The sequence below is a fragment of the Telopea speciosissima genome, chromosome 1 (assembly GCF_018873765.1).
Source record: "Telopea speciosissima isolate NSW1024214 ecotype Mountain lineage chromosome 1, Tspe_v1, whole genome shotgun sequence".
In the NCBI taxonomy this organism is placed as follows: Eukaryota; Viridiplantae; Streptophyta; class Magnoliopsida; order Proteales; family Proteaceae; genus Telopea; species Telopea speciosissima.
The window spans coordinates 82,582,086-82,609,475 of NC_057916.1; the positions used below are offsets into that span (position 1 = coordinate 82,582,086).

General features: G+C 39.2%; 1 protein-coding gene across 1 annotated transcript; it reads left to right on the forward strand.

Annotated features, from left to right (window-relative positions):
* Window positions 1-399: 399 nt before the first annotated feature.
* LOC122648810 (protein REVEILLE 6-like) lies at window positions 400-25,515 on the forward strand. The gene is made up of 8 exons (XM_043842043.1): window positions 400-721; window positions 1,880-1,937; window positions 2,371-2,494; window positions 2,587-2,763; window positions 2,878-3,003; window positions 23,441-23,550; window positions 23,946-24,005; window positions 25,373-25,515. Exons 1-8 carry the CDS (start codon window positions 486-488, stop codon window positions 25,412-25,414), a joined length of 933 nt encoding a protein of 310 aa, XP_043697978.1. The 5' UTR covers window positions 400-485; the 3' UTR covers window positions 25,415-25,515.
* Window positions 25,516-27,390: the final 1,875 nt, after the last annotated feature.

Below are 27,390 nucleotides of genomic sequence, written 5' to 3' on the forward strand. Positions count from 1 at the left end.
TTTATAATTACATGATACTTTAAGGGAGGTACATGCAAATTTTCCTAAATAAGAGAGCTTCGCCGAGTACTAAGAGGATTAGAGGAAGGTATTCTAGATCTCCCTAGGCCCTGCTTCTTTACATGTAATGGCTTCACTGCCCTCCTTGGCTCCTATATACGAAAATCGTTTCGTCACGTCTCATCATCGGTGGGATCCTTTTAAATGTCTTGGTCAGATAACCCATAACCCGCTCTTATTTTATTTATAAAAAACCATTTCTACAGATTTTTATTATATTATTATTATGATGTATATATAAAATTGGGCGGTGTAGCGACTTCAACACAATCTTCTCTTTCATCTGACCAACAAGTTACAAGTGAACCACAACAACAACAACAACAACCACAACACAAGAAGAGCGAAAGAAGAAGCAACTTCAGCAGATGAGAAGAAGCAGAACCAGCAAAGTCGAGAGGGACAAGAGAGAAGAGGCGTAGCTTATGGTTTCCATAAATCCAAACACAAATCCACCCGAAGGTTTCTACTTGGATCCCACGGGAATGGCTCTCCCTGGACTCGGTTCGTTAACTACCACTACAACAGCCACCGCCGCTACCACGACGACGACTTCATCAGATGATCCCTCCAAGAAGATTAGGAAACCTTATACAATCACCAAATCCAGAGAGAGCTGGACCGAGCAAGAGCACGATAAGTTCCTTGAAGCTCTTCAACTGTGCGTTCCCTCAATCCATCTTCTTTTGACTTGATTAATCTGTGTTTGGGATTCGTAATTTGGTCTTTTCAATTGGGGTTTTTATGCATTGGTCTGGAATTGTTTTTTCAGTTGGATTCAGTCTAATTTTTTGCTACATCTCCCAATGTTTTTCATTTGGTTAGTAGGAATTGCGGTGGGTTTTTTATTTTATTTTATTTTTGACGGCGAAGCTTGTTTAGGGTTTGCAACCCGGGGTGCTTGTAGAGCGCGGAATTGATAGATATCAATTGGTCTCAGTTTAAGATTCTGGGTTTTCCTATTATCGCGATTCAGTTGCGGCTACTGAACACATACCTAGGTTTCCCGCGTACCTGCTTAAGATAGTAAATTGACTAGGTTGGATATGTTTAGGGTTTGGGTTTCTGTGGCGTGAACGTCAGCAGATTCCATTGACTTCACTGCAGAACTTTTTTGCATCCGCTAATCTGTTAGTTCAGCAAATGGTCTTCAAACTCACCTTACTAAAAACAATTTCAAGCTCCTGATTTGAAGCATGTCGTCAGAATACTCTATGTTAATGACTTTGGTAAGTCTAGACTTCGAAAAATCTGATTGCAGAACTGGAACTGTCATACGAGTTCTAATGACAAACTGAAGTTTCATTTTATCTTTTATTCCTTTTGTTAATGAAATCTATTCATAACTTCTAGACAGAGAGCTTGTTTAGCTGGTTTAAAATTTTGTTAGTTTGCTAGAGTTGAATGGACAAACAGAATTCCTGTACGTGACCCCATTTAGCTGTTACAACGCTTAATTGAGTTGAGTTGCTTGCTGCATTCGATTCCACCAAAAAAAAAAAAAAAAGAGTTTGAGTTGCTTGCTCAGAGTATACAAAACCATTCAAAGGCCAACTCAATATGGACTCCTTGTAGTTAATATAATTTTTAAAGGATTTCCAATATGAACATCTGAATTTACACGATTCAGCGCTATCTTTAGCGTGGTACATCCTACCGCCACCAACGAGTCAGAATGATTTTGTTCATGAGCTTCATTCAAGGTTGAGATTCTATTATACACCCTGAAGAAAGGGAGCTTAATCCTTTCAGATTTGTTCTTACTATTAGGGGTTGTGGCAGTTTTACATAATATTTTGCCTGTTTTCCATTGTTTCAGCTTTGATCGGGACTGGAAGAAGATTGAAGCATTTGTTGGGTCAAAGACTGTCATCCAGGTAACTTCAAAATGCATGCCTCCCCTCTTGCATAAATGATCTACCTGTCAAAAGTGTATCATTTTCTGTCCATGTAGAGAAAATGAATTAAGTGGCCAGTTTTGAATGCCTTAGCTGTCTAGTTGTTCATAGCTTGGAGACTCAGTTATTTTTACCTTTTTCTTTTATGGAGTGTTACATGGATATCTATAGCTACTGTAGACAAGTGCTCTTTGTTGCTCTGTGCATGTTTGCACTTACTGAGTTCGGAACATTGAAATATATGTTTCAATTGCTTACTAGGTTGCAGACCAAAATTTGCTCTCTTACACTTCTGTTTGTTGCGATATTGCTGGGCATTCAGTCTAATGAAAAGAGACATTGCCCAATAAATATCATAAATTGCTTTAGATATGTTGTCTATGTTTCAGATATTTAAGGGTGGCCTTTGCAGATACGGAGTCATGCACAGAAGTATTTTTTGAAGATTCAGAAGAATGGGACAAGTGAGCATGTACCTCCCCCTCGGCCGAAGCGAAAAGCTGCACATCCATACCCACAGAAAGCCTCTAAAAATGGTTAGGGTAGTTAAATTCTATTATATGTCTCTTCCTAGTTAAATGTCTTAATTAAATCCTCGCAGCTCTTGCATGTTCTATGAATTTTGCAGCTCCAGTGCTCTCACAAGTGACAGGAGCATTTCAATCTTCAGCTGCTCTGCTCGAACCGGGATATGTTCTCAGGCCAGATTCATCGTCAATGCTTGGAAATCCTATTACGAGTACAACCGCATCTTCATGGGCTCACAGTTCTGCACCACCAGCCAGTATGTCCAATGTGGCAAAAGGTTTCAATGTTCTTACCTGTTGCCTGCTTTTATCTTGATGAACTTAACATAGTTCTTGTTTCAAAATCAGTGGCTTCTTTTGCAAATATTTTGATTCGATGTTATTTCTTTCAGATGATATGGGATCTGCAGGGCCTACAGTCGTAAATAATTGTTGTTGCAGTAGCACTGAAAGTACTCAAAGGACATGGCCAACTTGCGAAACAGCTGATCAAGGGAATCTAGGTCCACCAGTCAGAGGTAGTTACTTATTCATTGGTAGTATTGCTGTTTTACAGATGAGTTGAATTGGGCAGAATTTTGATAGTATCCAGTGGGCCAAATCCATTGGCTTTTTTCCACTCTCCATTTCCCGTGCTTATTGTATAAAGCACAAGTAATACAGAACCTGGGTCTCAAAACCCTATTTGGGTTCACTATGGGCCCAACCAGATGATAGACAACTCAAATAACAATAATATTAGCAACTCGGTAATTTATCTCAAGTGCACAAAGAGAGTGGCAGTTTGGTAATGTGAGTATACCAGGATCAGATAACCAATATCAGCAAATATATCAAGTGTAAGGGAGAAGAAGATGGAGAGAAGGGGTAAAATGAGACTCCCAAAGACGAGCCGAAACAATAGATCTTTGGCAGACCCCCTCTCACTTATTTAAATAGAATTTAGTTCCAATAGAAAGCCTAGAAAACTCCCTAGACAGTCCTAGCTGGACTAGAAGTCTAACTAGGAAACAACAGAAAAGAAGAAAAACTAACCAACTAACCCAAGATATACGATAGGGATGCTCCCCCAATTGTGTTACGTACCCATACACAATAAATGTACCCCCATGGTACATAGTTACGTAAGAGGTAATTAAACCGAATCTTAATGGGTATGGATTATAGATAAGGAGGGGTAAGATTGGGCTTAAAAATAATGATAGAAGCTAAACTTCGAATGGAAATTAAAGTTAGGATCAAAATAGAAATAGGGCACATTATAGGGGTATAACCGGAAAACAGAATAAAGGGGTTAAAATAAGCCACAGTACAAGGCTTCTTCAACCTTTGTTCACAACAAGAAACTGGTTCGAAGAAGAAAACTCCTCCACTATAAGTCGGAATGAGTTGGGGATTTAGGGAGGTAATCACAACTCACTACTCTCTTGAGGGTAACTGATGATCTCCGTAAACAGCAAGCAAGGCAAGAGTTTCAGAGACCTGAAGCTGAGTCCAGTTATAATGTTAGCTTCAACCTGAAGCTAGGGTTTAATTACACAACAGAAGGGAGTTTAGAAGACCTTTTTTTTTTTTCTGGGGTGAGGGGTGGGGAGTTTTGAATCGTGCAGGTAAGACTTTGCTTTGCCCAAAATCTCAGCTTCAACACTGTTTGTTGGGGAGTTCAATCAAATCTCTTATGTAGAGGTAACAAACAGAGTATAATAAGGAAGAGGGAGAGGAAGAAGATTAGAGAGAGTACCTGGGATGAGAGAGAATATCCACAATCGGTAACCAGCCGGTAAACCCATTCTTCAAAGTCAATTCAATCCAAATCTGTCTTTGGTAATGTTGGGTACACATATATAGAAAAATAAAAAGAAATAAAACTTGTATTCAATCTCTAAAACCAAAATAGAATCCAAACCAACTGGCCTATCTCCTACGACTCTGACTTTAATTCTAACTACAAGCCAAAAAAAACATGATTAAAAATTTCAAAGAATTCCAAAATATAAATTAATAAAAATCCTAAAATATCCCACTAGACCAAAGACCCATTGGATCTAGTTCATCTCCATTTGGACTCCCCAATGGGTTCGGGCCAGTCCAGGGAAATGTCTCTGCATCAGCAAGTAGATTGTGTATCACTGTTCGTTCCCTTTTTCTCCCCATAACTAAGACAAGAAATTGTTACCTCGAAAAAGTCAATTTCTCTATATTTTAGGACCTTGAGTTTGGTTTGTCTCACATATTCTATGAACCATAGTTGTCAAGGTGTCGCCTAGGTGTCCAGACGCCCCTTGCTGGATGATGCCTTTGTTGGACTGTGGTTGTCATTGTTGTCAACACAGTTAGTTGAGCAACACACTCACACAGTGATGTGAGCAGAACTGAAGAGCTGGCAGTATGGTCTGTATCAGCTAGTGAGGCAGTACAGTTATATACTTATATCAGTGAGGTTTACAGTGGCAGTACAGATATGATACTGCAAAAACTGTAGTAGCAGTGGTCATGGTATGGGTGCAGTGTCACTGAGTGTACTGATGGCAGTGACACTGATGTGTGTTGACAGTTTGGTATGTGTACAGTATGGTCTGTATGTATACATGGCAATGATGAATTCATGTATATGGTTAGAATATGCATGAGGTGGATAGTGCAGGTGATGTCTAGACAGTGGTGTGACTTAGCTTGCAAAGACAAGGTGGGAAGCTTATGTGGCATGTGGTAGTTGGGCAGTGCTGGAAATGCTGCACAGGGTGACATGGCAGTGTACACAGGTATCAAACAGCGTTTGGCAGTGATTTCTGAGGTTATACATGGCAGTGATTGGAGATGTCAGATAGTAACTGGGCAGGTCAGACAGTGAAAATTGGATATGTGGCAGTTTGGTAGAGTTACTGAGACATCTGGGCCTATGTGGCAGCTTTTGGCAGCATATCACAGTGTTATATAGTCCCAGGCAGCATGTGGAACTAGCAGGTGAAGGCCCCGTACAGTAAAAGTTGAGATTTCATAGGTTCATGCAGTGACAGCAAGTTTGGAGCTATTTTTGCAAGATTTAATGGACGAACTGGGCAGAGAAATCTACATGAGAAATGTAGTTCGTTGAGTCACCTTTCCAACACCATTGGAAGTGCGTCGTTTTGATGCCGGATGAGAGTGTTATTATAATTTCCATATTGTCGTGCAGAATAGAAGTTAAATGGGAGAGTTTTTGAAATTATGAGGAGCATTCTGTGAGTTTTTCCTGAGATTGCGTTTGTGGAGTTAAGCTCCTCCCTGTCTCGAGCATGGTGGTGAAACTTATGTTAAAAAATTCATTAAAATGAAGAATTTATGGGAGGAAAACTGCATGTTTATTTTGTATCAGTAACTTCTCTGATGTTTTGAGCTGTCCTACATTGAGAATTTGGAAGAGCTCAAAACATAAGAAATGAAGATATGTGAGTTAGCTTTCTAGGAAAATTTGAATGAGGTCAATCCAATATCAGAGTGGAGAGTTATGGCAAGATCTTCAGGCAAGACATGTAAGCTAAAGATAGCAGTTTTTGCAAACTAGTCAGGTTCAAGGCATTTTTGGGAATCGTGCATTGCACCTAGGTTGATGGTGTCCTCATAAAAGTTGTAGCCCTTTGAGTATTCTTTCAAAAAAGAAAAAAAAAAAGAATCAGGTCAATCGGAGTTAGGACGAGGAAGATATAACCGTTTCAGTGGAAGACGCTCATTCTACCCAGTTTTTGATATGGATGAACGTTCGTGAAGGGAGCTCTCATACACATGACCATTTCGGTTCATCTAACTTTGGATCGATTTTTGAGCATGTTCTAGATGGAATTAGTGGACGGCTATTTCTGTAGAAGTTGCATTTTGAGTCTTCTTTTATATGCTATGAGAATCGACCCAATCAGAGTTATAGAGAGGGAGTTATGGCTTCTGGACTGAGGAAATGTCCGTCTGCCAGACTTGAAACTGGGCTTAACCAGTTGGTTGGAACATGCATGGGATTGGGGCTTTTGTTGAGCTTTTTAAGTGAGTTTTAGGGCTCATTTCTAATATCTCTTCAACAACAAAAGGTAGAAAATCCCTAGAAGAGAAAAGGAGGAGAAAAGAAAAGAGAAGAAGAAGAAAGAGAAGGGAGGAAATTGATGGTGTATTGATTCATCCCCAACCACCATTCTTGGTTTCTTTAAAGCTCCGTTGAAGAATTTGAAAGGTTGGTGAGCATTGATGAAGATTTGAGAGGGTTTTTGTATGTGTATTGCGTTGAATCCATCCTAATTATCATTCAAAGGGCATTGAAGCCATTCATCATCCATTCCATGAGTTGCTTGTGATGTTTTGAACTTATGGGAATGTATGTGACCTATTGTTGAATACTTTGAATGTTCTTGCAAGGCTTCAAAAAGAAAGTGAAGAAAGGAAAGGAGAGAAGTAATTGAGAGTTTCCATTGTGCAATTGCCCACTCCATCGCTCAAGCTTGATTGCTTCAAGCTCCATCAAAGACAAATGTTGTATGGTTTGCTTTGTTGAAAACTATAGTACAAGATCTCGGCGAGATCTCTTAAAAATGTCGGTTTCGTGAAGTCTCGAGACGAGACAATAGGCGATACAGGATTTGTGCAAGATCTCGGTATCTCACCGAGATCTCAAGTTATATCTTGATCTAGAGTCTAACTAGATCGAACCAAGACTATAAAAGGCACTGTCTTGGCGATATTTTGACCTCAACTTGAAATCTCGCCTTTCTCACTCTGTTGTGAAGGAAAAACATCTCCAAGTGAGGATTTTTTTTGGAGGGGGGCAAATCTCACATCAACTGAAGATTCGAGCTTGGATATTCAAGATTGAAGCTTCAACATCAAGAGAGGGAGCTGCATTGCATCTTAAGAACAGTTTTAGGTAAAAGAAAAAAACCTAAATGGTAGGTCTTGTCATGAGCTTGATTCGACAACAACATGGTCATTTTGATGATCCGACCCAACACTCGTTTCAGTACTAGCTACTCTCAATAGGTAGGACTTGTTACACACTCACATGGTAGGTCTTTCATTAGGGTTTGATGCTCAAGTTTCTAACAATTATTAACAAATGAGTGTCAGACAGCTTGATCATATTCATAATCACCATGCATGATTATGAATATGATGCCTATTGCTTAAATGGTTTGATGTTTTTTAATTCCTAATGCTTAATTAAGTTGTTTTACACCTGTACTTTAATTATATATGTTCTAAATATTGAGTGGAATAGCCAAGGGTAGAGCTCACCTACGCCATAGACTACCAACCTAGGGTCCTAAGTCAAAGTACCATTTTGGGTTTGAATTTCTAAAATCTAATGTTTCCATTGTTTTTAGAAGGCCTAAAATAGGGTGGATGTCAAGTTTTAGGACCCATCTTGGCCATATGGCCACTGAAACCCACCACCGAGTCTAGACAGGAAAAAAATACACCAACTCGCCAAGATCTCGGCAGAACTCGGTTTCGAGGCCTAGCGAAACCAGGGGCGAAACCGAGACCTAAAACCTTGTTGAAAACATAGAAGGGGTTGTGTAAGAAAGAAAGGAAAAAATGTGAGAGTGAATATGCCTATTGATGCAGATACATCACCAAAAGAGGCTTATTTTATTAGGAATAAGTCTAGGATTGCGTAGACTTATTCCAAGTAGAGAAACAAACTAATTAATCCCGTATGCAACCTTATTACCCATAGTTTAGGCCCATAAAGTAGCCTATTACATTGAAAATCCATGGGATCAAAGGCCCAACATGTACAGAACCAAACCCTAGACTTATTCTGGCCTCTTTTGGTGATGTATCTGCATCACCTATGCCATGTGCCATGTTCTGAAAATTGAAGGTGAGCATCCTTGGGAGTTTGAAGCTTGCATCGGAGTTGTCTGCGCATCGGTGGAGCACTCTAAGTTGGGGATTACTCTGGGAAGTTAAATAGGTAATCCATTTTGGCATTTCCTCATTTTTATTGTAAATGACTTGTAGGCTGTGTGTTTGATGAAATGCCCAAGTCATAATGTGGTTTAGATTGCGGGGATTTGTATACCCATATGCATTGTGCTAGTAGTTGGGAGATTGACTATAGGTGAGGTACTTGTTAAAATACCTAAGTCAATGCTTGCGTTATCATTGGGGGATGTGCATTGGGAATGGTGTTTGTAACTTGGGCAATATATAAGCCAATCTTTGTTATTGTGTTGGGTATCCATTTGAGTACGGAAGGGGTGTTATAACATCCTCACAGTAGGGGCTGTGAAAATTGGGGGGGGGGGGGATAGGCCAATCTTTGTTATTGTGTTGGGTGTCTATTAGAGTACGGAAGGGGTGTTATAACATCCTCAAAGTAGGGGCTGTGAAATTTTTTTTTTTTTTTTGGGGGGGGGGGGGGGGAATAGACCCTAGCCTTTGTATACCAAGGGTAGAAGCAGGGTAGGGTGATCTTGGGTTGTTGGCTCAACCATAATCACTATCGGGGTGGATAGAACCCTAGTTCCTGTACTATCAAGGACGGAAGCAGGAGAAGTCCTAGACTATAACCACAGTTGAAAACTGGTGTGAATTGGGCAAATACGAAATCCTAAGGGATTTTGCTCCGTGGATGTAGGCAAATTCCCGAACCACGTATATTGTGTGTTGTGGATATTTGTATTGGCATAGAAGTGCATTGGTGTGTGCAGAGTGGGTGTGCACCTCCTGGTAGGCCTGACCAATCTTGGTTGCAGTGCGGGAGTGCATACGAATGTGAAACTGGTAAAATTGGGATTGCCCCAGCCAGTGTTGTGATTGCAGGGTCCTGCTATAAATTCAGATTGATTGCCACAAGTTCAGGATCAGTACAGTAGTTGCAGCGTTCACACAGTTTAAAAAGAGTTAAAATTTTACTACACTGATTCTCCCCTCTCTCAGTGCTGAAACCAGTTCAACAGCCTTGGTTCGCCTAGGTGCCTTGATAACTATGCTATGAACTCCTGGTCTCAGAAAAAAAAAAAAAAAATGGCTTCTATTTTAGTCTTTGCAGTTCCAACTTATTGCTCAATATCTTTTTAGTTGCTCATGTATGTGGATGATACTATTGTAACTAGCATATTTGTGAGCAAACCAGGTGATCTTTACAAATTGACCTATTAGATTCACTTGGGGGAGGGGGGAAAACAAGGAGGGATAAGAGTAATGTAAGGCTGGATCACGAAGGACCTGGCCCCAGGCAGGATCTTCTTGAACAATGTTTAATGCTGGTTTGGCCTTCAAAACTGGGCAACAATCGATGAACTTGTAGCAGATCACACAATGAAAGTAAAAACAAAAAGGAAAAATAGAAGATAGGATAGAAGAAAGATAGTTTTGATTGAGCCTCACTTTCTCCCAGACCTTTCTCCCGCGGCCTCTCACCGTTACTGCATCTCACAGCTACATGGTTGTAAAAACAACCCTTTTCCCTTCCATTTGAGTCGTCGGGTTAGGCTGCCCTCTTCCCTTTCATTATAATATAGATGATATGGATTACAAAATAGAAAGTGTTTGCTACCAAGTAGCTTACAACCAAATAGAAACTTCCTATAAAATCTAGCAGCCAACCAAAATAGAAACTTCCTATAACTCGGGATCTGTTCATGTGAACAGTAACCTTTTTTTAAAATTTCTGTTTTGGTCGCTTCTCTTCCTTCATGCTTCTATCTGGAGTGGGGCTGCCTTATGTGATGCTCCATGAACCAACAAAAACCTGCCACATCATTAGACCAGGCTGCCTCTCACAGCAGTTGAATCCCACAACTACACTGGGCTGGTTTTAGGGTTTGTTCCTGTGGCTACACATGGACCTATGGACCTGTAATCTACATCAAAGAGAGGAGAGGGTAAAGGGGGGACTTGAATCGCTTGATCCCAAGATCTGGTGATCAATGGGCCATGTGTAGAGATACGGATCGAAAAAATCCCATATACCTCTAAAATGGGAATCTATCACATGGTCATATGCGATATAAGGGTACCCATGGGATAGACTGCTCTAATATCGCAATAGGGCCTATCAACCGAAAAGGAGAGTCGCCACCTAGGTGAAGAGCTTGGGTCCCAAAATATTTCTCTTCTTTTTAGAAGAGATAAAACTAAAGACTCAAAATGGACAAGGCACTGATCTGTATCCAAAACCCTGGATGAGTGTCAATTTACAGGTTGGAAAGGTGTTGGGTGCCCGACCCTAAGGTCGGTCTCCTTTTGACTAGACATTTACTGATATTCTCCTATATAGGGCATTTTGTCTAGGCTTGGTATATAAGTACAGCACAATGCTGTCCTAGACCAAATTTCTAAGTTATTTTATTCTAGAAATATGAAATAACAGAACAAGAGTATAATAACATACAAACAAATCAAAAAAGATGAATTATGCTAACACATGATAGAACAATTTGAACTAAATTAAAACATTCAAACAATTCACATACAACCATGTAGGGGGTGGATGATGGGCCAGCCTAATCCCATTTGATTGTCCTAAAGTTGGTTTTGGGGAGCATTGGGTGCCTAATCGGTACATACATATCCCGGCGATGTCTCACTTAGTAGTCACTTTGTATACACTCTTAACCCAAATGGCGGGCTTTACCTTCCCCTCACATGATTTGATTTAGTTTGCTTGTGAAAAATGCAGGGAATGGAATGTAGGCCCTTAGTATTATCGAGATACTGACCTGGTCGATATTCGAGCATCCTAAGCTTAAATATTTTACCCAAGGCGCAACGCCAGACTCGTTCCTAATTAGGGAATACCTTTTGGTCCATTGACAGCCCATTTCTGGAATGATATGATATGCCTTTCAAGAAAAAAGATATGATTTTGGAAGACCGACTGGGTACATGAACCCAGTCAAAGGTTGACAATGGGCTTGACTGAAAGCCCAAGGGTTTATGTTCGAACCCAGTCAAAAAGTGATGATTGGAGAACAAGGTCTTCGGGCCAATGGACCGACTCTATATTCAACCCATTTATTGATTATAGCCTAAAGGCCATTTGATGTAAGCCCAAATTGTCTTAGATCAAAGGTTATGGGTGACCCCGATCCTTGACTAGGGCTATAATGGAAAGCGATTTTTTTGTTAGTAAAAAGGTAAACTAAATTGTAATCATTTATTATTATTATTTTTTTATTTTTTTAAAATGCAAACTATTCAAAAGAAAAGGGCATAACTCAATTTTAACAAAACACGACACGAATAAACCCAAACCCAAACCAAACTAACCAAATGAAAGAAGAAAGAATGGACCAAAATGTGTCTGTAAACATTAAGACCGAAGATCGGACGCAAACCAAGACTTAGCTAGACTTGGATTAAGCCATGCAAATTGAGATCTATGTGAGAATCATTAAACCAAATTATACCCAGCTCATTTATAAGCCCGGTAGGCCCAAGTAAAATGAAATCCAACATGGGGAAACATTGAACCAGGTTATGCCTACCTAATATAAACCAAGATGGGCTCATGGAAAATGAAGTCCAATGTGGAGAAGTATTAAACTAGGTTACATCCAGCTCATATAAGCCAAGATGGGCCCATATCAATTGAAACTTGAAACCCCTATACCATTTGAAGTATGTGATCTACAATATAAAGGGGCCCAAGAACTCGAATCTCGAAATTGGGATTTAGTAAATGTAGATGGCCTAAAACCAAAATCCAAATCTGGATCTAGCGAAGACCGAGCACACACGACTCAAACTTAACCCCAAGATGATAGCATGTTAGATTCCAACGTGACTTAATGGGAAATCTGATCCATATTTAAGTCGATAAATCTGAACCAAGACAATCATTGGACTAAACAGAAATACTCCCAAAAAAAAAAAATCTAGACTGATCTTTAGCCAAAAGAGATCCCATTCATATCGGTTTATATCTGTTCAAAATGAAGCCAGCATTGCTGGTTTAGAGGCCTGACTGAGCTTGACCAGGCTCTATCAGAACCATTCGATACAAGGCCCATGTTCAAACAAAGTATAGCCCCTGAGATTGAGGGGGAAATCATTATGGAGAACGAGCTACTCTGAATTACATTGTCATGACCTCAGGGTAGGGATTGGGGTCGTCGTAAGAAATGACTAGAAAACTAATTATCAATCAAACTTCCCATGAAGATAAACCTTGGCAAGGGCTATTTGCTAAGCTAATCCACGAAAATAAGCAGGGGAAAGGGATCATGGATTGCATATAGCAAACATAGAGAACCACAAATGAAACAAAAGAAACAAATGAATGACAGTGAAAAAGAATACCGGAAGAGATGACGAGGTGTCTTGTCTGGTAGCAAGAATTCTTAGATTACAGTCGGTTGCAGAAGAGATGAAGGATGGATGAATCGATAAAAAAAATGGGAGATTATTACAGAGCCAATGACGTCTGGAGATGAATCGAATCAGTCATAGACCTTCAAATTGATTCCGTAATCACAAACCAACTAAGGTCGTGACAAAATTAGGAAATGCGAGCGTGAATCACGACGTGTGAGATCTGGCCATCATCAATCATCTGAACCGGAATTCATGAAGATAGATTGCTCTAATTTCTGGGAGACGGACTAATCTTCTCGCCAAAAATAAAACTCAGATTGGGACACATCAATTCACCAAGAACTAACCATGGTAAACTCCATTGATTCCAGCATAAACAAAGATTTTAATAACAAGCAAAAATCAAAGAGGAAAAAGAAATCATACCACACGAAATCGATTCTCAAACCTTAACTAATCAATATGAGAAAACTTGAATCGAGCAAGAATGGTGATTTAAAAGTAAGATAGCCTTCTAAAACCTAAATCGGAGAGGTGCTTACCTTGAAGATGAATGTCGATTAAAATTCGGGGTGATCGTTCGATGTTACGGAAGATAAATTGAACTCATTAGAAACGAAGAAGATGGACTGCATAACGAATGGCTGAAGCCAGAGATCTGGACGCCATTGTCAAACTGAGTTTTTAACAAGGAAATGCTGAAATCTCCAAGAAACTCATCCGTCTCTCCATCGATCTTTCTCTTGCTCTCTTTTGTTTTCTGGTCTCACTCTCAAACCCTCTCCCTCTCTTCTTCTTTTTCCTTTCTCCGATTCTTCTGACTCTGTATTCTCTCTCTCTCTCTCTCTCACACCCTATTCTCTTTCTAATTTTTTGATTTTCAAAAAAAAAAAAAAAAAAACTCTTTGCCTCTATGTATGACTTTATTTCCTTTTGGATTTTTCTCCTTCCTTTTTTTATTTTCTTTTTTCTTGTCTTGGGAGCAAGCCAAGTGGGCCCACCACCCATGTGACTCACCAGTAACTGAAAATAACTAACCTAGTTGGAGAAACTAACTTCTCAACCTCCCTTGGAAGAATCTGGATTCTTCTCTAAATGACTTAAATGCCCTTATTATAATGATAAATGACCTTAAACCCTTGAATGAAATCTATTGGGTTGGAAATGACACATGGTCCCAGGAAAAGTTTTAAAAAAAAGTTGATTACCCTTGGGGTAATGGAACAAGTGTAAAATGACCTGGTTGTCCTTGGGACGAATTGAAAACTTTGGAAAATATTTAGGGGATATGTTTGGAAAAGGGTGATAAAATTTGGGTGTCTACAGATGCCCCCCCTTTGATTGAGGGCACTAGCGGAAGATAGTCAAAGGAAAAGATCACCAAAATTTTGTCATCAGAGAGTATAACAGTCAAATAATTTAGGGTTGATGAAACTATACGCTAGTATAGCGGGGGTCAAAAGAATAAGGGTTGAGTAGTTGACCAATTTGTACGCGAGTACAACAGAGTCAAAAGAATAAGGGTTGAGCAATCTGTACACAAGTACAACAGGGGTCAAAAGGGTTTCGATCAAATCTACATGCGGGTGTAGCAGGGATTGAGGACGTATGGGTCAACTAAACTATATGTGGGTATAGCGGGAGTCGAAGAAATTAAGGTTGGCCAAACTATACGCGAGTATAGTGAGGGTCAACGATTTAGGATTGACCAATCTGTACACGAGTACATTAAGGGTCAAAAGGATTTTGATCAATCTACATGCAAGTGTAGCGGGGATCGAGGATATGTATGGGTCAACTAAACTCTATGCGGGTATAGCGGAAGCTGAAGGAATTAGGGTTGACCAAACTATACGTGAGTAGAACGGGGGTCAAAAGGGTTTCAATCAATCTACACACGGGTGTAGCGGGGATAAGGACGTATGGGTTGACTAAACTATACGCGGGTATAGCATGAGTCGAAGAAATTAGGGTTGACCAAACTATACACGGGTATAGTGAAGGTCAAAGGATTTCGATCAAACTACATTCGAGTTTAGCGGAGATCGAAGGATCATGATTGAACTGTACGCCGGTCTAAGAGTGATCAAATGATCAAACTATGCTTTTTCTTGTCATGCAAAAGGTTAGCACATAATCATATGTCCACGTGGGGTACCATCAATACAAAGTGCCATCACAGGCCTTCGGTGATCAACTGTCTTACTACAAAGACAAACTGAGCTTGGGAAATGAGATCAATTTTTTTTTTTAAATTGTGATTATGACTTACCCTTTTGACATTCTGAAAACTCTTAAAGTTCTCTTATGAAAATTTTGTGAAACTTTTATTTATGGAAGTTTTTTTTTTCTTGTTTTGAAAACCTATGGTCATTCATATTGACTTGGTAATGTACAATTCCGTATAGACCCGTTGATGTAGATCGAAATATGAAGAAAAAAAAAAGACCAAAACACTGTTCACGGTACTGTTTACGTGAACAGTGTCACAGCCCATATTTGCCTTGTGTGGGGATGCTTTATGGGCATAAATGCCCAGCCAGCTGGTCTCCATGCAGGCCGTGCATGAAAACTTCTGCCTTCTTGTTTTTAGGAGTTTCTATTTTGATGTATGGCAGCTAGATTAATAGGAAGTTTCTATTCTGGTTGTAAGCTACGAGGTAGCAAACACTTTCTATTTTGGGCTCAACCCTTGAGTCTATATAATGTAATGCCCTTAGAGGCCTCCAACAGTTGAAGATTGAAGAAAATAGAGAGCTATGGCTTGAAGCTGTGAGATGCAGTGGCTGTGTGGGATGCAGGTGAGAGGCCGTAGGTGAGAGACCCTGGACTGAGAGAGTCCCTATCATAGTTGTCATGGCGGCTGCCATGGCGTCCTGGTGCTGGAGAAGCATGCATGTCGACCTACGCCATGGCGTCCCTCTTCGATTTCTTCTTCCTGTCTCTCTTTCCCTCTTTGATTTCTTCTATCTCTCTTCGATTTCTTCTTCCTGTCTCTCTGTCTCTGTTTTGCAACTAAGAAGTCGCCAGATCTGATTCCAGGAATTAAATACTCCTTGTTTAGTTGATTTTTGTGATGAGTTCTTGTTGGAATTGATAGAACATGATGTGGCGATGCTTCGCCTGAAGGTTTAGACTGGACCGAGAAGAGTTGAAGGAGTTATCTCCTTCGTACTGCGCTGTTTTCCGTCCCAGGCTGAAGTCGTAAGGTTGAAGACAACCATAAATCCATAATCCGATCGTAGGTTATTACAAACCCTTATTTTTGCCTTTTCCTAAAGTACCCTTCTCTTCTTTTATTCCCCTTTGTCCATACTTTACACATCCCTCCAAGTTTACCCTTAGTCATTAAATCAAAACCCTTTTATGCACTTTCTTAGATTCTGCTTAATTACAAGATTGCCATCCTTAAAACTTGAGAAACAATAGAGAAAAAATAAAACATGGCTTGAGTATACATCTATTAAAACATTAAAAATAGAGAAAATAAAAAATAAAAAATAAAACATGGTCGACATGATCGCCATGGCGGGCGACATGTCGATATATCGACGTGACACCCCTCCACCGACTTGGATCACCATGACGACATGACAACTATAGTCCCTATCCCCCTTCCATATCTCCTTCTTCTTCTTCCATGCCTTTTTATTTTCTTCTTTCATATGTAAACAGAAAAAGAGAAATAAAAAATAAAAAAAAAATCAGTTTTTCAATTTTGTTTTCCCTTATTTTTTTGATCCTGCTGCAATCGATCTCCCACTGGTTCGAGTTCGAGTTTGCATTACTTGTCATTCGTATTCCCGTTACATGCATAGGCTTGAACACCGTTGGCAGGTCAAAACTGAACGGATATTAGATGAAGCTGAATGGAGTGGTCAATGAACAAGTTTGGTCGTAAACAAAATGGGTGAATAAGCCATTCATCTCTTTTTCCCATGGATGTGCAAGACTAGTCATGATACTTGCCTCCAAGTGACACCCTTCTTTCTCTCTATGAGATTCTTCATCCCATAGGTTGGGGATTCCTAATGATCAGGGATCATTTCCATGTGTACCCTTTCAACTTCATCCTTTTTGACCCAGCAGATTTTTCTCAACCGCAACAAAAATTTCCTCTTCATTCTCCTGTGCTCTCATCATGTTAGATGGGCATTGTCCCCTGGTAGCAACAAATTCTCACTTCTCATCACTTTATCATCCATCATTTCTCATTCTCATCCTTTCTGTTTTTTTTTTTTTTTTGGAGGTGAAATGCCCCCCATTAGCAAGCTGGTTTACCACCAGTGTGATCTCAAGGAGGAGCATAGTGTGACCATTGCTTGTAGCAAACCTCGAAGGCTACCTTAACCGTTGTGATCATACCGTTACCAACTATAACCCTCCCAATGCTGGTAGACAACCTCCTTTCTATTCTTTCTACATCACCAGTTGCATCAAAGACCAAAAGAGACGCATCAATGAGAGAAAAGATAAAACGGAAATGTGAATGAATAGAAAACTAGATGGATAAGTGGATCGGACTTGATTGTTATTTCATCAAGCTACCTACATACTTTGGATGGGGATCCAACCAACCTAGTTCAAGAATAGATGATTTAGTGTCAAAGCTTTGATAGCTAAGTTTCATCATAGCCGGATGAATTCAAAGCCGTCGATAAAAATCTCATCATCATCAACCTAGGATGACTTTATTAGGTTGTAATGGGGCTTAGGCCTTGGGCTCCAAAGAATGGTAAAAGCTCAAAATATGCCTAGGGTCTAATTGGACTTTTTTTTTGGGAACCAAACAAACTTCCTTTCTTTTCTCCAATGTCTCATTTTGTGAGAGGCCTTTTCGTTTTTTTACCCCTGCTTGGAGATGACATTTTATTGATATGGAAAATGTGATTTCTACATCAAGGAACAGAAAAGAAATATACAGAAAGAAAAACGAAAAGCCGAAAAAGGAAATTCTCTCAACAACACTCTCAAGGTTGATGCTCACATGGCTTCAGTGCACTTATTCTTCTACTTATTGATTCTCCTTTTGTCATTTGAATTCTTCTCCTTTAACTGTTCAATCAATGCTGCGGAAGAGGGTTTGTTTCCACATTCGGTTTCTTTCTCAGTTTGAGCATCCCAGTTTCCAACAAGTCTTGTACCGCAGTCTTGTACCGCATCCCTCAAGGCTATGCACTTATCAGTAGGATGCCCCTTCTGGATGTGATAAAGACAAAACTTATTTTCATCATACCAATCTGATGGGGTGGGGTTTGAGATAGGTCGTGGGGGAGAACACTGCCTAGGAATCCTGCCTTTTGAAGCTTGGGGAACAATGTAGTCAAAGTCATTCCCAAGTCAATAAACTGACGCCACTGTCTCTGAATAGATCGAGGTGATGGATCTTGTTGCACCACAAGGGTAGCCCATGTTACAGTCTGTTCCATTGGGGGTACTGCAGTATAAGAAAAATATTAGGCTGGTGGCTCGAGTTCACTGAATTCACTTCTGAACTAGTACCCTTATTCTATCTTTAGTACCTTCTTGTTTCTGAACGAAAACTCCCCCTGCTTGTTTCCTAGGATGAGCTTGCAGCTTGAATTTGTGCATCCTGGTATAACTTCTCCTTAATTCTTCTTCTTGTCTTCATAAGGGGTTTGAAAGTCTCAATATCTTGGACATACAAGGGATCACAGTATTTAGGCTGAAGATTCTTGATGATCCTATCTACGTACTCTTGTTCTGGAGGACGGTTGATGTAAATGAGTCATCTAGAGGACTTATTTTTTTGAAAATAAGCTTTGGGTTGGGTTATGTAGGTGTTGGGTTTTTGAATCCATGGGTTTACCTTGTAATTGGCTAATTTAATGAGCTTAAAATATGGGTAGAAAGTCGGAAAACGGGATTTAGTTCATTAGTTTAGTTAGAGTCCTATTTTGAGTCTGTTTCTCCTAGTCAATTTAGGTTACCTTATTAGTTAAGGATAGGGTTAGACCTTTCCTTTTTAGTGTCTAAGTCTATTTTTGAGTCTTCTATATAAGTTTGTAAGGGAGGCCAGCATTAGACACGAATTTGATTAATGAAATATTGGCTTTAGCCTTTGTGAAAATCCTGAGATAGGTTGGGTGAGATGCCTAGGCTGAGATAGCAATTCCCTTCCCCAACCTCATTCCACCGATCTCCATTCAAGCTCCAGTTCTGCCCTAGCTGACCTCTTGAAGAAACATATTCAGTTGCTGGAAATTCTATGCAAGGTTCAAGATATTTTCAAACAAGAAGTCTGAAATTGAATTTCTGCAATTATTTTTCTTCCCTTCTAGAAGGTCACATGCAAGGTGATTTTCGCGAGAATTCTGCCCAACCAAATCTAACCATTAGAACCTGGTGAAATTTTGATTGAATCTTCCTCAAACTCTAAGAGAGACTCGATCCAATTTCATTACCATCAACCCAGCTGATTGTATGAAAATACCCTTTTACCCCTCAATCCTACTTCTAGTAGGATTCCTCAATAACTTCAAATTTAGTCATCTGATTTAACTATAACTTTCAACATCTCTTTTCTCCCATAAATCTACTCTCTCCTAACTTAACCCTAACATCTAACCCTAGGTCCCATCAAACCCTAACCCTAATTTTACAATTTTCACATATTTGACCTAGCCGAATTACCCATTCAAGAACAGATCCTGGTTATTGGCTTCTAGTTGGTCTTTTACCAATCTAGAACTACATTATTGTTCCACATCTTTGCGGCCGCCATATCTCTGTACCGAATGGTGTTCTCTAGCCTTTCAATCTTTTCCCTCATCCTCTTTTCTCTCTCAATCTCTGGTTGCTCTTGATGGGGGTTCATCACGTCATCATCCTCTTTTATTACTAGCCTCTGAGGAGCTTGGGGTGTGGCCCGTGGTGCCCCTGGTGTGACAGGTCTATTTTGACTACACTTCATAGGTGGAGGTGGTGGTGGTGGAGGCATATTGTCCCCGGCATGAGCTTGGGTCTGCAGTTGGTCTATCTGAGGGTCATAGAGTGCCCATCCATTGTGGGGTTCATGCTATCATTGTTAGGAAACTGGCCTTTTGAGTCTTATTTGTGTTTTTTCACAAGTCAAAAGGGAATGGGGGTAGATATGATATTGGTCAAACGATCTGTGTAACAAGCCTACACAAGTAATAAGTACTCTATCTAGCATGGAATTGTACCTTATCCAAGCAAGACAAGTCACAATCAAAGAGCAATTTTGAACCAATGGACTAGTCAGTCCCCTAGCTAAGGTAAAAAGAATGCATGACGGTACACTAAGTGGACATACAATTAGGACAATTATGAAACACACACACACAAATACATGCCAAAACAAGGTTAGCTCAATCGAAAGTGACATCAACTTAACGGCACACTAAAAGAAGGTGCCCCCAAGTTGAAGGGACTTTCAATTGACGAATCAAACAAGGTGGTTCAAACAAGAACGTCAAAGTAGGTGGCCTTAAATCAATTCAGTCTTTCAAAAACCGTGTGGTGGTTGAAATTGGATCCACTCCTAACATCAAGATACAAATGTGCAACTCCTTACTAGTTGAGACATATGCACTGTTTTAGGTTGATCATGTAGGCATCACCCTGATCATAATAACTTTAGGATGGTTATGTAGGTATCAGTTGTATCACCCTACTTTACCGCCTGCACAGTGGAATGAAACATTGACTAATAAAGAATAGAGCACCCCCCTGTAGTTTGAAACAATATCAAAACACCCCCCTAGTTTCACTATTTCAAAAAACTCCCTAATGATTCACGGTGTTAGTAAACTGTTAGTTTTGTAAGTAAAAAGACCGTTTTACCCTTTTAGTTCAGTGACCTATTTTAAATCCCCCTTCATTAATGTACTTTTACTGTTTTACCCTAATGTCACAAAACCCAAATCTTAATGTACTTTTACCCTTTTACCCTTAAATTACAAAACCCTCTTTCTTCTCCGGAAACTCCACTGTCCTCTCCGGCGATCTGCTTGGGAGGAGCTCTCTGAAGGTAAAGGGCACGAAGACAAGAGTAGATTTCTGCTTGCACTGCCGCTCCAACCTCTGGATTTCTGCCTGTTCGCGTCTCCATGCTCTGGGATTTTACCCATCAAGCTGGAAAGCTCTAAAGGTAACTCGCCGGAGAGGTTCCGCCTGCTGAAATCCAGAATCCTGAGCTGCAAAAGTGAATAAGTGATCCTATACTCTTAGGCTCCCTGAGAAGCCATTACCACTCATATTCAGAACCAGCAGACCCTTCACGTCTCCAATGTTGGAAGGAATTTCACCAGATAATCTATTGTCACTCAAGTCCAAAATAGTTAGATTTCTCAACCACATCAGCTCTTTTGGCACGTTCCCTGTGAAGTTATTACGCTGGAATGAGACTTGAGAAGGAGTTTCTCCCAAGAGACTGACCTATTTTACCCTTTTAGTTCAGTGATCGTTTTACCCTTTATGAGCCATATACAAAACCAGAAAGCGGAGAATGGAATTAGGGTGTTTACAAGATTCGGCTTTGTGAAATCAAGCGTTAGGGTTTGGGTTTGGCATTGGCTTTGGGGTTGTGGTTGAGTGACCGTAATCGGAGTTCGAGTCGGAGTTGGGTGTGGATTTAAGTTTAGGGTTTAAGACTGATGCGGAGCAGAGGAAAAAGAATAAGAAAAGGAAGGAGAAGGTCCTTGACGAAATCGAGCATGGCCGGTTCGATTCAGAAGCATGGCCATCCCTTCAAAGTACAAATTTTTTTAAAAATGAAAGAAATTTTCCTTAAAAAGAGTGAAAAGAGATAGGTGGAGAGAAGAGAGAGTACCAGTGCCTGCAACACTAGCAATCTTAGAAGGTGCCGTGGCTGTCCATTCTTACAGGTGCAGAGGCGTTGTTCAAGTTTAAAATCGGAAGCATCTTCAATTTTCTCTCTTGAAAATATGTGTGATCTAAAACTGTGCATCACTGTGGAGCAGTGCACGGTTTGGGGATTTCTACCAGCAGCACCACCACCGGCATTGATTCTCCTATGTGTAGTTCGCCGGAGAAGAAAGGGATAGGTTAAGAAGATGAAAATGGAACGTTATTTAGGGGAGAAGGGTACATAAGGGTAAAATGGTCCATGGGAAAATTTTAAGGGTAAAATAGGGTTTTTAAAAAGTTTAACCACAACTAACGGTTTACACTTGACGGTAGGGGCTTATTTGTAAGTCGTCCACAAATCCAAGGGGGTGCACGTAAATAGTCAAACTAGGGGGGTGTTTTGTTATTGTTTCAAATTACAGGGGGGTGCATGTAATTTGCTCTAAAGAATATGACATCTGCACCTTAATGGGAAGGATAGAATCCCGAAGTCCCCGTTGGTAAGCGAAAGACTGAAATGGGTAATACTAACTACAATAGGGATTTTAATTTGAACCTTAAGCTAAGTTAGTTGTGTCGTTCCCATATTTTAATCTATGTACGTACATGATGCATTCTGAAATAGACTAGGTTTTAAAAAAAAAAGGGTCCCCTTGACAAGGAACACTGGTTTTACCCATCATAGTTGTGTCCGTAGGTATGGTGGCACTTCCTCTTCATATACCGCTTTAAGGAACAATTTGATTGAATCGATTGAAGTGTACTCTAAATGACTTAAATGCCCTTGTTAAATTGATAAATGTCCTTAGACCCTTGAATGAAATCTATTGGGTTGGAAATGACACACATGTCCCAGTAAAAGTTAAAAAAAAAAAAAAGACCTGATTACCCTCGGGGTAATGAAACAAGTGCAAAATGACCTGGTTGTCCGTGGGACGAATTTAAAAATTTGAAAAATATGTAGGGGATCTGTTTGGAAAAGGGTGACATAATTTGGGTGTCTACACCATGGTCCTTGGTAGCGTAAATGGGAGTCTCAAATTTCTACTGTTTTGCTTCATTTGTTTTGATTTTGTTAAAATGGTTTCATTTTCTCCTTAAAACTGATGTTATATAAATCCAAAAGTAAAAGATTATAACGAACATATGTGGCAGGCGTTGACATACATTTTAGAATTGCTTCTTGTCATTTTCTGGGAGGGAAAAGAAAGTTTGTCTCCTAAATATCAACTGTGTTTTGGACAAGTGATAGGATGTGTCTAGATGTCACTGGCTATCTAAGCTTACTGAAAATCATTATAATGTTTTTAACATTCAAATTGCAGTCTTAGTTTCTGTTCCTAGGTTAAGAAACTACAACCTTCCCACCGACAGGAAAGTTGCACATACAAGTGCATCGGAAATCTAAAATGGATGTGCTGCTTGGCATTAAGAATCACATTCTCTAACTTTTAACCTCTGCTGTTGACAACATGGCTTCTCCTGAAATAATTCTAGCTTAAGAAATGAATCCTAGCAAGTGCATGAGAATTTGTAATTATCTAATATTGTGCTGCTTGCTTGGTTCTTGTTATTATGGTTACTGTTTTTCAATTAAATTGTATATACATAGTATTATAATGCATGATATATTCAATGCTTGTGGAACTTATCTACTTGCTTATGCATTGCTCTCTCTTGACATATATCTCATCCCTTCCCCCATGTTTTTTAATATATTCTGGGGGCATTCACTTTCTTTATTTTCTGCCACTTGTCAGAGTTCTATTTTAATTAGATGCATTATTTGCTCTAATGTATTCCTTTTGGGTGCAGCTATGCCAGACTTTGCTCAAGTATATAGCTTCATTGGAAATGTCTTTGACCCGAACACTAGTGGCCACTTGCAGAAACTAAGGGAGATGGATCCAATTGATGTTGAAACTGTAAATCTTCTAAATTCCTATACCATTTTTGTCGTTCTTAATGTACAAAGAAATAGGATGTCTATACAGTGAATCATGCTGAATGGTGATGCTGGTTACTCTGGGAGAACACTAGCTTGTTAAATTGGGGTTTTGAGGTGCTGTTTCAATACTGAATTTTACATCACTAAATTTAGCGCAATAAAAACTCTTAATTGGCGCTGTAGGAATAAATATTGGTAATAAAACAACTACTTAGTAAATAGTGGATTAGTTAGAATTCTATTTCTTGATTTTATGCATGCAGAATTGAAAGATCATTTCTCTATTTGTTACCTGAAATCTGTACATGGGTGGAGATATCTTCATGAACAACTGTTCTATTTTAATGCAACCTATTTTTTGCCACTGTGCAGGTGTTGCTGTTAATGAGAAACCTTTCCATCAATCTATCAAGTCCTGATTTTGAAGATCATGTAAGTGCTTTCTTCCACTGATCCCCTGTGAGTCTCTCCATTTTTTCATTTCTTTGGGGGCGATAATCGTATGCTTTAGGTTCTGCCATAAATAATTTTATGGATTGAATTGGAGATAGAACCTGTTTATTTTCATGCTCTTGTAAATGTGATGTAGTTATTAAATCAGCAGTGTTATAACAGGGCAAAAAAACTTTTGTGCGGCCCAAGTAGGAAGGGCTTCCTGTGCAGCCTTCTCACTGTGCCACGTGGGCTGATGTTGTGCCTATTCTGATTGTTGGATAGAGAGGACTTGGTCTGGATTAGCCATGTGGCAAATTTAAGAGTCTAATTCAATCAAGTATCCCCTTGTATTGGCTTGCATCATCTTGTATGTCTATGCATGTCTATTGGTAATCTGGCCATTACTGTGCACTCCCAACTCCTGAGTTTTTCAAAGCTCTATTTTTCCACTTGGCAAATTCCATTTGGGTTGAAATTTGACTGTAAACAGGGGATCTATCCACAAAATTTGGGCTCCATCCTAAGGGCCACATGGCAGAAATTTGGGCCAGATAGGAAATGCATCCACTTTGTGCTTTCCCGGAACCAAGACCTCTAATCACATATCTGAAGAGTATCGTTATGGTGCCAATTTCTTCAGGCTTAGTTTGGAAGCTAACAAGCTAGAGTCTTAAATGGTGTAGTGCGATTTAATGTGCCACATAATGGTTTGTAGTGTTTGAACTCTGTATTCTGGGAAAAGCAAGCCCATTAGGTTGCATTGTTTGCGTCAAACATATGGCTTCACAGTACTCATGGTGTTGAATTCCCGAAGACCATATAAATATATAATATGTAGAATGTGCTAGTTGTGTACCCCCTGTTTCTTTCTCGCTTCTTCTATTGTAACACGGCCTTTCCTGAAGTTTTACAGCATGGTTTAGGTGTCATCGTTTTCATTGTTTACAAGATGCTTGTCCATTCATCTTTTGGCTGTTAATAAGTTTAGTATGTCACATGTAAAACTGGAAAAGAGTATCTTCAGTTCCCAATCCCATCAGCAAGATATTGAAGCTAGGGATGTAATTGGCACCTGTTTACTTGATTACCTGTTAAACCTACTCTAGTTAGTAGTTTGCCGATGCTTTAGACTTCAGGTCATCAATCTGAGGTGTTTAGTGTTGATAACTCTTCCATTTCGTGAAACCCTCTCTTGCATGTTTGTAGTATCTATCAGTCCACTACTTCCATGTTTGGAGGTGCTTAAGCTTAAATTAATAGTGGTAAAAGAGTTTCTCGTTTTTCAGGAATCAAATAATATGATAGAGATTGTTTTTCTTTCTTTTGGATATGCATATGAATCTAATTCTTCAGCATTAATGCAGAGAAGGTTATTCTCAACATATGATGCTGACACACAAGAATAAATCTGGTGTTACATATAGCATATACAATGCAGACGAGTCCAAGAGCTCCATTTGGTAAGAAAATTTCTGCACAAGCTTTTGCCAACTGCAAGTTGGCAAAATATCAGGAGGAGGTGGAACAATCAGTGAGCTCCTCTTCTACTAAAATCTAGATGTACTGCTTGTATGTATGTTCTTACAAGGTAGAAGTAGCAGTTTAGGTGCAGATTGATCCAAGACACTTCCTATTATCGTGTTATGTATTTCGTTAGAAAGAGATGCCCGTTGTAATGTAGAAATATATGGTGCTCTAAGTCTTCTTGGAGCTGTAGTTACCTGGAGATCATCCTGTACAGAGTTGGTGTCTCTATGTATTTGAGTTTTGATTGTATATTTGCTGTAATATTTTGTTTTGAGTTTTGGCAGAAGGGAATAATGAATGATTTAGAGACCAGACTGAATGTTGTTTTAACAAATAGTTGGAAAACCAGGTTTCTGACGACTCATCTTTCAGAAAAACCTGGTTGACTTGGCCTGGTCAAACCCAGTCAAGGTGAGTTGTGTTTTTTTTTTTTTAATGCAATAAATATGTATAAATTAGTAAATAAAATAAATATATATATAGAAAAAATATGGAAAAACAAATTTATTTTTTCAAAGAATCATATATCAATGCATTTTGAGTTATGCCATTGATCAAGAGAAGTGAGTCGAGGAGTTTGTTTTCTTACTGTTTTAGAATATAAATTTATTATTTTATTCAACTTAGTTTCTAAGTGAACCAGTTTTATGGTTTATTTTAAAACAATTAAACATGTCATAACTCGGGTAAAAATATTGAGTTTGATCATTTTTTACCCCAATTTTAAAAAGATCGAGTCTTGTCATTTTTTTACCTCAATTTGTGATTAGGGTTTTTAAAATTGACTCAACTCAGGCGACTCGTCCAATTAAAATCCGATTTTCCTACTATGTTTTTAACTTCAAAAACTTGGACTAGCATGTTTTCCATCCGACTAACATTTGTGCAGGTAGCCACCCAACTATTTTTCTCCTTTTTTACCTGCATATCAGTAATAGCCGCTATACAAGTCAAACAGAACGGCAAAATGACCTCGGTAGAATATAGGTGTTAATTGGTTCAGTTAAAGGTACGAAGGGTAGAAATAAAAAATAAACCGTTTATTAAATGGTTTTAATACTAAATCGAAACAAATTAACAACAATTTCAGTTAAACAATTATACTACATCTTCCATGTGTTGAGCTCTCATCCCCGAACAGTATTGCACTGTAATTATTAGATATTTAAGAGGATTTTTTTTTTCCATTTAGAATGTCATTACTAGCATTTTTTTTTTTTTCTTTTGTTAAATTTGGTTTAGTATATTATTGGTTCAGTAGTATTGGTTTTAATCAATTCAAAACTAACGGTTTACCGCTCGATTTGGTTTACAATTCATACCCTTGAGTAGGAGGTTGATCCAAAATAGAGGAACATCAGGAGCTTATATCACCAGATTTGCAAGTTTATCCGCACAAAAACTCCAATCTCTGCCTCTCCATAGGTATACTTGAAGCTCAGATCAAGCTCAATTACGTAGGAGATTATGTCTTTACGTAAGGATGCATATGTTAGAATAAATCCTTTGGGATGAAACCCCAATCGTAAATCATACAGTGAAACCTAGAACACGATGTAATGAAACACAGAAGATATCGAGCGTACCTTACATCTTTTGTATGTCGATGACGAATTTTCAAAGAACATCAAGATACTCAATGACAACAACTTTGATCTAATTCTTCTGCAGTCTTTTGTCAATCCTCGCTTCTGAAAGGACCCAAGATAATAGTATTTATATTATTGTCCAACCCTAATTTACTTCCACAACAAATAAGATTAATTTATCTCTAAGAGTGACGGACGTAACCGATTTATGAATGTAGACTCCCACCAAATTATTAACAATGTAATTAATTAAGCTCACTTAATCG